The following is a 12,178-nucleotide window of genomic DNA, read 5'->3' on the forward strand; positions in this document are numbered from 1 at the left end:
GATTAGGTTAGTTCTAGGATGTTTTAGTGTAGATCATTCTTGTTCCTTGCTAGTAGAGTATTCATGATGCATCTTATGAGTTGGCCACTCAAAAGTTGATCTTTAGACATTTCCCACCCACAAGGTGTTTGATGAAATGCCTGAGACAACTCTCCTAAGCTTTTAATTTGTTGTTAAAGGTGTTAAGATAGTCAATAGACCTGTTAGTAATGATTGCTTTCATATTATTCAACCAAAGACATTTGATGTTTGAGATATGTTAGTAAATGAACATTCATCTAGACATAGAGTTTGTTTAAGATTGTGTCTAAGCTTAAGGTTGATAGTTTGATTGATCGTTTGTCATCCTTAGTTCGAAACTTGATCATCCAATGTCTAATCTCTATGCCCATGAGTTCTCTTTTCCCTTAGCCAAGAAAGTATCATTCTGTAATTGTTTTCTAGTATTAGTAGTAGTTTAAAACCCTCTTAAATTATCATTTGCACTTAGATTAAGTGAGTACTTGCATTCTCGGTGCTTTGATATCCCTCAGAACTGGTTCGACAATCACTATACTACAACATTTGTCTTAGGAGCTTGAAAACTCCTAACATCAATAGAAACTTCATTTTTCTATTTCTAGGCTTCCTTATTGTGTTTATCTTTAACGTATTAAACATCTAATAATATATTAAGTTTCCACGAGCTTGGAATTATCCAAACACCTATCTCTGGTTGTCCTTTGAGCTCAATGTTCCCATAACAACTAAACAATTTTGATTTAGTTCAAACCCTTCCAGTTTTATTCATGATGTAGCTAAAATTAAGATACATACAAAGATTCTTATTTAGTTTAAGAATACTTAATAAACTATATCTTCTGAATTCTTATATTTGATTCAAGTGCAGTACGATGGTTGATATATTATAAAATACTAATTAAATATTGTAAAGGTGATATCAATATATTATAAATAGGTTTTGTTATTGACAAAAGTATTTTAAAACTAGTTTTGAAAGTTTTCTCTTTAATTAACTTTTTTAGCGAGAGAAGGAATGGACTGGGCGTTCGGGTACCCGTTGGCGTTCGGGTCAGTTTTTCAGATTTCGGTTCTCTTTTATAACACCTCCTAGGTCTTATTCCAGTAAATTTGCAAGTACGGGTCGGGTTCGGATATAACACATCGGGTTCGGATCGGTTTTGTATCATATCATAGAACCCATAAAGCAATCATATATCATTCGGATTCAGGTTATTTCGGATCGGTTTGGATATACCAGAAATAAAATCTAAAATTAAAAATTAAAACATAAGAAATATATATTTATTTATATATAATTAAGTATTTAAGGTAGTTATTTAAATTTTAAATACTTATTGTTAGATAACATATCGAAATAAATATGAAATTGAATATTTGAAATATATATTCATATTTCATATATTGTATATTATTTTGGACATTCGGATCGCTTTTTTTGGATATTTTTTCGAATTTTTTGATTTTTTTGGTTTCTCGGGTTACCCGTTCGGGTTCGGTTAATAACACTTCGGGTTCGGATATGTTTTGTACCACCTTACGAGACCCATTTGGATATTTTTTACATTTCAGACTGGATACAGATCAGGTTTTTCGGTTCGGGTTCGGTTCGGATTTCGGGTTACGGATATTATGTCCAGGCTTAGAATGGACTTGAAGTAAGCCCACACGGGGTGGGCGGCCTTTTTGTTTCACAGTAAGACATGGACGATTATCTCTAACCTTGATAGCTTACGAGTTTTCATCCATCTCTAGTCGGGTACAGGGAACACATGATCCATCAACAAAGTCCACCTATTCTGACCTAAGTGGCTACTTTGCAGTTCGAGGTGAACTCTGAGTTTATATATAGCAACCAAGATACAGTCGCCTCGTAGCCAAACAGTTACACAACATGCTGAGATTTTCAGAACAAAGCACGACACATGAATCCTAGATACACAGAGTAGTTAGAACGAGCTAGGTGATATAAAAACAAGCCAAAACCATGATTTTGAGAAATGCTCTTTGACTTATCACTTGAGATCTAAAATACTCTGTCTGAACTTTATTATCTTGTTTGTATTTATTATATTCATTGTCAATAGTATAATATTAATCAATTCGAGCAATTATCTTAGAAATCTACTATGTCTCGGAGAGATCTACCATTTTCCTAAATCTTATGATATTTATATTAAAATTATGATCGCAGATTTTAGCTCAACATCATACACCATATAATGTAACACTAGTTTGACCCGCGAAATTGTGCGGGATAAATGTTATATATAAAAATATTTTATATATATTATATTTATTTGTATTTATTTACGTATTATATATAATTAAATTAGAATAAGCACATAAATCAGAACAATACATCTTGTTTATTTACAATATTGTTTTGGTAAATTAATAAAAAAAAATTATTTTATTTATTTTATAAGGTAAATAACTAAATTTTAATGACATGGACATAGATATATAGTATATTTTAATATAAATATTTATTATTGAGAATTCATACTCATATGATAAACACAAAATTTCTAATGTGAGACTTTTTGAATGCAAATTTCAAAAATTAAATATTAAGGTTTCAATAATTTTTCAATACAATTTTAGAAATTATCATATTTAAGTATTTTTCTATGTTATATGTTATATAGTTTAATTTTAAACTATATTTAATATACAATATGAAATGTTTAGTAAATGAGATTTCATATTCATACGAGTTATGATCATTTGTAGCTTGTTATAATTAAACCATTGGTCACAAAATTTTAGTGTGAGACATTTAACGTTTTTAATAATTTATAGTCGTTTTAAAAATTCCAAATATAACATATAAAAAATTTAATATTTTTTATTATATGGTTAATGTGATTGTTTAATATCTTTTAATAATATAAAATTAAAAAAAAAAAGAGCTAAAATACAAATTTATTTATCAAATATTTATTATTCATAATCATTAATTGTCATATATACGTTAATCATATTAGGCTATTCCATAGTTTTTATTTAAGGAAAGTGCGAGAATATTCTTTTGTACACTATTTATCAATTTAATAGGTAGTTTAACAAAAAATATAATAATATAAGTTAAGATGTACCTACGTATTTTCTAAAAATTATAAATTTTATTATCATGATGACACGTGGATACAAAACAATGCTGTAATATTTTTCAATTAATATATAAGGGACTCAGATCGTATTATGACATCCCAAGATTTCAGTTAATGAAAGAAATATTAAATATATATTATGTTACTTGTAACAAAAATAATATTATGCTCCAGATAAAGTTCTACTGTTGACTTAGAAAAAGATAAAGATAAACTTTTCTAATTCCAGTGTCCTCTACATTAATTCAAGGCTGGCAACCGTTGTTAAATGAGAAAACATGTAATTTTAGAGTTATTGTCGTCATATAAATAGATTTTTATATTATTTTCTAATTTAGACTTTTAAAAAAGGGGCATTTGAAGATGGATATGTTTCCGGTTAATACCACCGGAATAGACACGGCGGAGGTAAGGAAGATTTAAGGAAAGCTTTCTCCTTTTATTCTCTCTGACCCCAAAGGCATCTCCTTTTTTGAGTCAAATGGAGTCTCGAGGATCTTCTGAGGCAGAAGATGAACAGATTGTTCAAGTCCGAGAAGCTTTAATGTGCCTCAACGGCAAAAGATTCGAGGGTTTACGAACCGCGAGGTTCCTTAAACACACCACCATGTCTATAGACGACGACGTTTTCGACCTCCCTCTGGACGCCTTTATATGCCGACCCGAGTCCGTTGATCCGGAGATATGGACGGCCAAGATTTCGTTTCCGGGCTGGGCCTCTCCGTCTCCGAACTGGATCGAGTGGGTGAACGCTATGGCGGAGACACACGCCACCGTGTGGAGGAAAGCAGGTGTGTATGATGCGATCTTGGCGTCTCGGTACCAGATCAAGAAGCAAGACGAGTTGATGATGGCTTTGGTGGAGAAATGGTGTATTGAGACGAACACGTTTGTGCTCCCTTGGGGTGAAGCGACGGTGACGCTTGAGGATGTGATTGTTCTTGGTGGGTTCTCTGTGATTGGGAACAATGCCATGGCTCCTGTTAAGAGAGAGGAGATGAAGGAGGTGGAGGAGAAGATGAAGAAGGGGAAGCGTGAGATTGAGGGTGAGTTGGGGAAGAAGTGTAGTGCTGGCTTGTGGATGAAGGAGATGATGAAGTCAGGGAATGAGATTGAGCATGAGGCCTTCCTGGTTACATGGCTGTCACGTTTTGTTTTTCCCAGTTCAGGTGATTTGGTGAATGATGTGCTGTTTCCGGCTTCGATTCAGCTTGCTAAAGGGGTTACATTGGCTCTGGCTCCGGCGGTTTTAGCGGGGATATACCGTGATCTCGGTCTTTTGAAGGAGCATCTTGCTGGTTATGGTGAGAACGATACGGTTGTGGTGAAGTCTCCGTTACAGTTTGTGCAGGTTTGGGCTTATGAGAGGATCATGGAGTTGCAGCCACCGGGCCAGCCAGGTCAGTTAAACCCTGGTGAGCCACGGATGGCCCGGTGGCACCAACATGGTGGCGGTCAGAATCTGTATGGATATCCTGAGAATGTTAGAGCGGTTTTGGACTCTACCACCAAAGAGAGTTTTGACTTTCGTCCTTACACAAAGCCTCTGCACAACTTCAAGTTCCCTAGGTTTTACATGGAAGATAACTGTTGGGTCCATCTGCACTCTGATGACAAGAACATTGTAGCCTTTGGTCGGTGTTTGAGGTTCTGTAAACTGGTTGGTGTGCATTGTATTGAACCTTATTACCCGCACCGTGTGGCGTTGCAATTTGGTTATGACCAGGATGTTCCTGGTGTGGTTTCAGCTAGGAATGAGACTCCGGAACTGGCTTGGAAAGACTATATCCGTCCTATTTCAGGCGATATGATGTACATTCCTGCACGGGTCAATGCTGGTGATGTTACCGTTAGGTACATTCGGTGGTGGAAGCTTTCTTTTGCGATGTTACAGTCCGAAGCTAAGAAACTATCCCACAAGCTTCTGGCTTCACCCCCGAGGCAGAAACCATCAACTACAACAGCTGCTGCGACGACCACAACGAAGGTAACATCTAGAGAAACAAAAACAAAGAAAGGGAGTCTTGGCCGTAGTAGCTCTTCAGGGAGCCTCATAGGATCAGAGAAAGGTGATAAGCATAGGCCTGAATGGGTCCAGAGATCACCACCGGGGTGGAAAAAGAGTCCTGATAGAAGCTCGAGCAGTGCAATTGGTGGTGCTAAGGATCTTAAAGGAGTTCTCAGGGGCGTAGGGAGAACTAAGGGTCATGGCCATGTCACATTTCAGCTTCCTGTTCCCTCACCCAAAAGGTCTCCTCCATCCAACAAGACAAATACTCCTTTGGAAAAGCAAAACGGTATAATAATGTGTTCTCATGTTCATTTCTTACTTTTGGTTCCTTTGTTTCAAGACAAACTCTTTTTTTTTTTGTGTAGATTCTACTGTCAAGAAGCCAAGAATGATACCTCGGGTAGCAGATCTAGCCAAAAGATCGAGCTCGTCTTCTCAGGTTCCAAGAAACACATCATTTGTTCCTCTTCCTCATAGGCGAGATAACTATGTAAAGAACAACAATTACTCAAGTCGGCGAGCTTCGAAAGAACCATACAAGGCACCATCTTTGTCTGGCTATCCTTCAAAGAGGAAGAAGTCACCAAGATCTGTTGATACTGTCAACTCGCCTGGTCAGAAAAGCTCCCTAAGCCCGCAAGGTTCAAAAGAATCTCCCAAGTCACCACCATCTGTTTCTGGTTCTTCTTGTTTGACAAGGAAAAACTTACCAAGACCTCAAGAACTGAACAAGTCGTCATCTTCTTCTCTTGGTTCTGTTTCTTTAACGAGGAAGAAGCCACCAAGATCTTCAGAAGATGCCAGCTTATGTGGTAATTCATCATCTGGAGGCCATTCAATTGTCAAGAGAAATACTGAATCCAAACGAGAATCACCGAGAAAAGCTCAGGAACTCAAGGCTACTAATGTGAAGTTTTTGGAGGAGATTGTGACACTGCGGGAACACGTTGGCGAAGAAGGGGAAGTGACATATCATATACCAAAACAACAGTTTGAGGATCTGAGCCAAGGAGTCCAAGATGTTCTACATGATCTGCACTCTATTAAATCCGCATTGAACATACAAGACGATGATGAATAGATTTATGACTGGCTTTTGCAGTTGGTTCAAACCGAGTCGACACAATATAACCCCAACACTACAACAACAAAGACATTAGTTTCTTGCTTAAAAAGCGTTGTGTATAAAGAACTATCCTTAGAAGACTGATATTATCCACTTATTGAAATGTGCTGACCTTTTTCCCCACTATAATTTGCACACTGCATCAACAAACAAAAAACTTGGGGTCACTTTCCTTTTGTCATAAACCATTCGTGTAATCATCAGTAAATGTGTTGGGTTGTTTGTCAAATATTTTCATCAAATGCATTAACAGTGTCGGTAAACCATGTAAAGTACTCATTCTGATGCAGCTTTGAGACAAAAAGATATATGGAGAGGTTACAACTTAGAAGAACGCTTGGAGACAAAAAGGCATAATGTATAGTCATATTATATTAAGAGCGAATTAAACTATTGACAATTTATTTCTAAAGAAGAAAACTGATTAATCATCCTCTCTCAAATCTTTTGGAGTTATGATGATCCAATGAAACACAATATGATTCTCAAATGCTCCCGTGTGGCTTGTGGGAGATAATGGATGTTTTTTTTTTAGTATTATTAATCTTTCTTCTATGATTGTCCTTATTATTGCTGACCCTTTTTCACTTCTCAAGAACCTTTCTTTCTAGGGAAAAAGTTTATGTGTTTTATGATAAATCTGTCCAGAGATTTTGTTTTTATTACCTGGGTTTTGTTGTTTTCACCCGTCCCATGTGTCTGGCTTCTTCCCAACAGCTTCAAACATTGACCAAGTTTGTTCCTTTGTTCTCTCTCTCTCCCTCGTTTTCAACGACGACTCTGACTTTGCAAGATTATCTCTGATCGAAATCTCCACAAGGACTCTGATCTCCAATCTGTTACAGGGTATTATATTCCTCTCATTTGATCCCTTGTTTTAGATAGAATCTGAACTTTTGATCTAATAATTGCTTTCTCTTTCTCTCTCTCTCTCTCTCGAGAGAAAGATGGGTTCTTTCAAAGGTCATGCTTTGCCAGGTACGTTGTTCTTTGTGGTTGGAGTCTGGCACATTTGGAGCTCTGTGGTTCGCTTCGTATCCAACCCCAAGTCATTTCGGGTTCGAGTTTGGCACCCTGTCCCTGGTTTCAACGGTAGGATCAAGTACTTGGAGCTTTACGTTGTCACCATTGGCTCACTCATTGACCTGTGCATCGAGTTCTTCTACTCCACTCATCTCAACTTCTTTGTCAATGGTGTCTTGAACCCTTCCCACATGAACGATTTCGAGCACTCTGGGATGCTTCTCATGTTCTTCATCCTCGGTTTTATCGCTTTGTTCTCCGAGAAAACCAGGTAGGTTGGATCATCAAGATTGGTATAGAGCTTTGAAGTTTGGTTGGATCTTTGGTGATATTGAAATCATTATTAGTGACACTCTATTAACTTAATTTTTCATGTGTCATAGGTTGCTTCCTCTGCCACAAGAAGCTCTGTGTTTAATAGCTGCAACAGCTTTTACAGCCCAAGGACTTCTCTTCTTCTTCCACTCCACAAGCCACAAAGGTCTTGAAGGTTATTACCACCTCCTCCTCGTCTTTCTTGTCGGTCTCTGCGTCATCTCCTCAATCGCAGGAGCAATCTGCCCTACAAGCTTCCCAGTAGATCTATGCAATGGCATTGCAATGATTCTTCAAGGCCTCTGGTTCTATCAAACAGCTTTCACTCTCTATGGCCCTATGATGCCTCAAGGCTGCGGTTTAAAAGGAAGCTCTGTCGTTTGCAGATCAGTCGATTCCGTAGTCTCTGGAGAATTTCTGGCTAATTTTCAGCTCTTCTCTTTGGTTCTTGCTGTTCTTGCCTGCGTTGTGGGTTCTTATGTTTTTGCAGCTTCAAGATTTGGAACAAGTAAATGAGATATTTTTGGGAAGTAGAAACTAGGTTTTTTTTTTTTTTGCTACATGTCTCTATCTTATAACAAATATGTTACTTTGAGGCCTTAGAGCTCAGCTAATTTAGAGAAAAAATAAAGCAAAAATCGGACCTTTATTGTGTAACGGACTGAAAATTGATTTGATGGTAAAAGTATCTGGTGCTCTCAAAGAGGAACTTAGTGTTTCTTTCACTTCCCATTACATTAGAGACTCAAAGCAAATAGTTTTATAGTAGAGAGCATGCAAGTATAACCCCAAAGTGACTTCAAACAATGATCCAATCAAAGTTGAAGATTACAAGATAGAAGAGAGCCAGTACTCCGAGGCCTGGTTGCAAGCTCTTTATAGGTACTTGGTCATACCCCGACCTTCCACGCTCACCGTAGTGGCTTGCAAACGCTTCTTCTTTGGTCCTTTTAGCTGCTGCAGTTTCTTGTTCATCTGCAATTTTAACACCAAAAAAAGCCAGCTCAAGGACGGATTCATACGTAAAGAGCGACAACAACGGTAGTTTTGTTCACAAAATGCGACTCAGCCAAGCTTGTGCATGAGCATGAGCATAAATGTTTAAGGTGGTATTCTTGATGGTGTTTTGTCCGATCAGTGAGAAAATAGTTAATTGTAAGAGTGTGTTTCTACCTTCACTCGACGCTGGTCCTGGGAAACCTGTTTAGCACGGGCTCTGACCTCATCTGGGTCAATCTTGGACTGAGGACGAATCAGAAAGTCCATAGGAGTTGCTTCTGGTCTCATGGTCATGTTCCTGGACGAATCTCCCCTCGAACTCTGACCCGAAGTCAGACCAGATTTTCGTTGCCTGCCACATTTTATCAACAAACACTCAGTATACGAAATGCAAATATCCAGATTCTAAAATGTTCTTCCATACCGGATATCTAAGTCAAAATCACCATCTCTGGACTCCATTGTCGAAGCTTTGTTGACAGGTCTATGTCAAACCGAGTAGAACAAGAAGAGAAACTATGTGTCAGTATATGAATCATGAGTGAAGTCAAAAAAAAATTAAAAGGCTTGTGATTTACTTCTTCACTGGTGGCCTTCTATAGGGAGCCCTATCTTCATCAAGATTTCTCATGTCTTCAAACCTTGTGCTCTTGTTGAAAATCGGACGAGACTACAACATCAAGCACACAACAACAGTAAGCAAATGAGGTGGAATTTGATTCTCAAGGGATTGGAGCATTCGAGAAAGCTGTTTACCCATTTATCAACCAAATCCTTAGCAAGTCTTCTGTTTGAAGTAGTTTCCTCGTCGGACTTTGATAAGAACATAATGACCTACCAAAAGCAAGAAGAACAAATATCAGTACCAACTCGTCAATATGCAATCAAGTGGTGTATCCTAACCTTCCCAAGCCCACTCTTTTTCAATTGTTCCCTCCGATCATACTGCTCCAGGTCAATTGGAAACTGCAAGACATAATCAGGAATTTTTATAAAGAATGCTTCCATTTGGTGAATCTGCCACATATACCTAGAGAAAAACAGGAATCCATACATCAGTAAGAATCCTCAGAATAGCTGCACGAATGTTTATACTTGGCAAGCTTCCATCAGGAAGAGGCTCAAGCCAATTCTTCAGTAGAGTTAGAACTCCATGGTCCAAGAATTCTGTTTGAAGCTGCTTCCTGGATAAAGACGAAACATGCAGTATTACGAAACAGAATGTCAGTAAGAAAATGAATACGATAACAGTAACTTAGTAACTTACTTCCCAAGAACATTGGTAAGAAGGGAAAGTTTCTTAAGCTTGTTGATAGCAGGCTTCCCCTGTCTATTGAGTTCTGCATCTTCCTCAGCAGTGACCTCAAGCTCAGCCATCACATTCTCAACCAAGAGAGCGATTTCCGCAGGATTTCTTTCAGCCTTCTTCTTTTTCTTTCCCATTTTGAAAAGGTTATTAACCTCGTCATCATCCTCACCCTCCTCTGCCTGAATTTTTAATAACCAAAAGCATTACATATCACCAAACAAAAGCTAGATTCAGAGACAGAAATTGAATGACACATCTCATACCTGAGGATAATGAGTTGGAGACCGGTCTCCCCCATCACCTCCATACCTCTCAGAAGGATCAACACCAGTATCATCGATGAAATTGTCGTCATCCATAGTCCTAACACCCTCTTCATCATTCTACAACAGAAGAAAAACATTTAAAACAACAAAGAAAATATACAAACGCAATCTCAGAAAGATTAACCAAAGAGGTGCACCTCAGGGTTATGTGCAATAGATTTCCACATCTCATCAATCTCTTCAGACTTCCTCTCACCGCGGCTTGGGAGCTTATACCTCTTCTCCTTCCCACCGCCACTACTACTCCTCTCTTTCTCATTCTTCCTCTTCCTCCCAACCTTATCATCATACTCTGTACCACCTCCTCTTCCTTCCATGTACTCATCGAACACCGCATCCTCCACATCCTCGTCAATCAACTCAGGAACATCGATAGTCTGTTTATCACTAGACGCTTTCTTCACCAACCGTTTCCTGGGTTTGACTTTATCGTTGTCGTAAAGAGGCGTTTGTGAACCTTCGCCATCCCAGTCCCCCATATCATCGGCTAAGTTGTCTTCAAAGTCCTCAAGTGGCTCACGATCGTCTCCGAAGTCATCATCCAAGTCCACCAACGGCTCCCCATCCACATCACGGTACCTGAAACGACAACAACAAAATTCAATTAAACGATTACGCACAATCGAATCTCGAAACAAAATCGAAGCTTTCGTCTTCCCATGAAACGAATTCACTTTTTGTAATCAAAAGAAGATAGATTTGGAAAAATCAAAGCTGGATCTCGTTAACCCTAAGCAGAGGAGGAAGGGGCTGTGAATTTCTTCTGCACAGCATAGTTAAATTGAAAACTGAACAAGGAAAGGAGAAGATCTTACGGATCATCCTCGAAACCCATCTCTGCTTCGTTTCCAGAAAGCGATTCAACGGAGATAATCCTCGAATACTGCTGACCTTCGAGTTGTCGAGAGGAGGAAAGAAGAAAGGAATAGAGAATCGGTTCCTAATGGGAATATTCAACGGTCTCGATTGAGGGAAGATTAACAGTTTCGATCTTGCCACGTCATCGAAACTCGGAGTATGCATTCAGCTGTGGACTTGGTGGGCTTGTTGTAAGAAAGTTAACATTTTAGTCAAAAGCCTCAAAAACGTTTAGATATCCCCAAACTAGGGCTCACAAAATATCTGGCGGTAAAAACCAAAATGAACCTGACCCAAAATATTATACAAAAACACTAAAATTGGTAAAAATATTTGAGTAGATCTAAAATTTTATCATTCAAAGCACCAAAATCAAACCGATCCTCAAATATTCGAGATACTTAAATCACAATTGTATATTTAAATTTATTAATTATTTTGAAATATAATATCTATAAATGTCAAAAATACTCAAAAATATTTGGAATTGTTCTAAATACAGTACTTGAATATATCAAAAAGTAAATATCCCAAAATAATCAAAACTTAGTCAATGGAAATATGTTAATACCTATTGATTATTCATCCAAACATATATCCAAACTTAACTAGTTTTATATTAATTTTAAGTATTTATTAGTATATTATTCAAGTATATATGTTGTAGATTATTTTATTTTTACACCAACTTAGGGTAAAAAAGAGAGGAAAATTACATATAAAATGAGGACAAGGACGACAAGACTTGAACATACGGAGGTTGATGGATAGAAATTAAGATTTTATTTACTCTTTACTCTTTCTCAGCAATTTGTATTTTTCCGGCTAACTTCGATGAAAAGGCCAGCTTATTTTTCTTTTGTTCACACACATTGTAGCACCACTCTCTTCTGATCAATAAAATGCTTTTGAAATAACCCACAATCGAATTTTATTCCTCTTACCATATGACCAAACTCAGATTCAACATTTCTTGTGAAGAGAGCAACCATAGTTTTTTTTTTGTAAGAACGTTCTAAATATGTCGAACAGCGATTCGAAACGTTCTAGGAAAAAACCCATCAAGCCTCTATC

General features: G+C 37.6%; 2 protein-coding genes across 2 annotated transcripts; one reads left to right on the plus strand and one right to left on the minus strand.

The window, feature by feature from the left end:
- The first annotated feature begins 3,472 nt into the window (after positions 1 to 3,472).
- LOC106294780 lies at positions 3,473 to 8,282 on the plus strand. Its single transcript, XM_013730434.1, has 4 exons — positions 3,473 to 5,434; positions 5,514 to 6,112; positions 7,216 to 7,568; positions 7,681 to 8,282. Exons 1-4 carry the CDS (start codon positions 3,619 to 3,621, stop codon positions 8,126 to 8,128), a joined length of 3,216 nt encoding a protein of 1,071 aa, XP_013585888.1. The 5' UTR covers positions 3,473 to 3,618; the 3' UTR covers positions 8,129 to 8,282.
- Positions 8,283 to 8,284: 2 nt separating this feature from the next.
- On the minus strand, positions 8,285 to 11,311 carry LOC106294779 (transcription factor IWS1). Its single transcript, XM_013730433.1, has 11 exons — positions 11,062 to 11,311; positions 10,384 to 10,825; positions 10,184 to 10,303; positions 9,879 to 10,099; positions 9,666 to 9,795; positions 9,515 to 9,577; positions 9,368 to 9,445; positions 9,190 to 9,281; positions 9,036 to 9,095; positions 8,786 to 8,963; positions 8,285 to 8,587 (listed from the first exon to the last, which is right to left on the minus strand). Exons 1-11 carry the CDS (start codon positions 11,079 to 11,081, stop codon positions 8,489 to 8,491), a joined length of 1,503 nt encoding a protein of 500 aa, XP_013585887.1. The 5' UTR covers positions 11,082 to 11,311; the 3' UTR covers positions 8,285 to 8,488.
- Between the last annotated feature and the right edge of the window lie 867 nt (positions 11,312 to 12,178).

This window comes from Brassica oleracea, chromosome C5 (assembly GCF_000695525.1).
Source record: "Brassica oleracea var. oleracea cultivar TO1000 chromosome C5, BOL, whole genome shotgun sequence".
NCBI lineage: Eukaryota > Viridiplantae > Streptophyta > Magnoliopsida > Brassicales > Brassicaceae > Brassica > Brassica oleracea.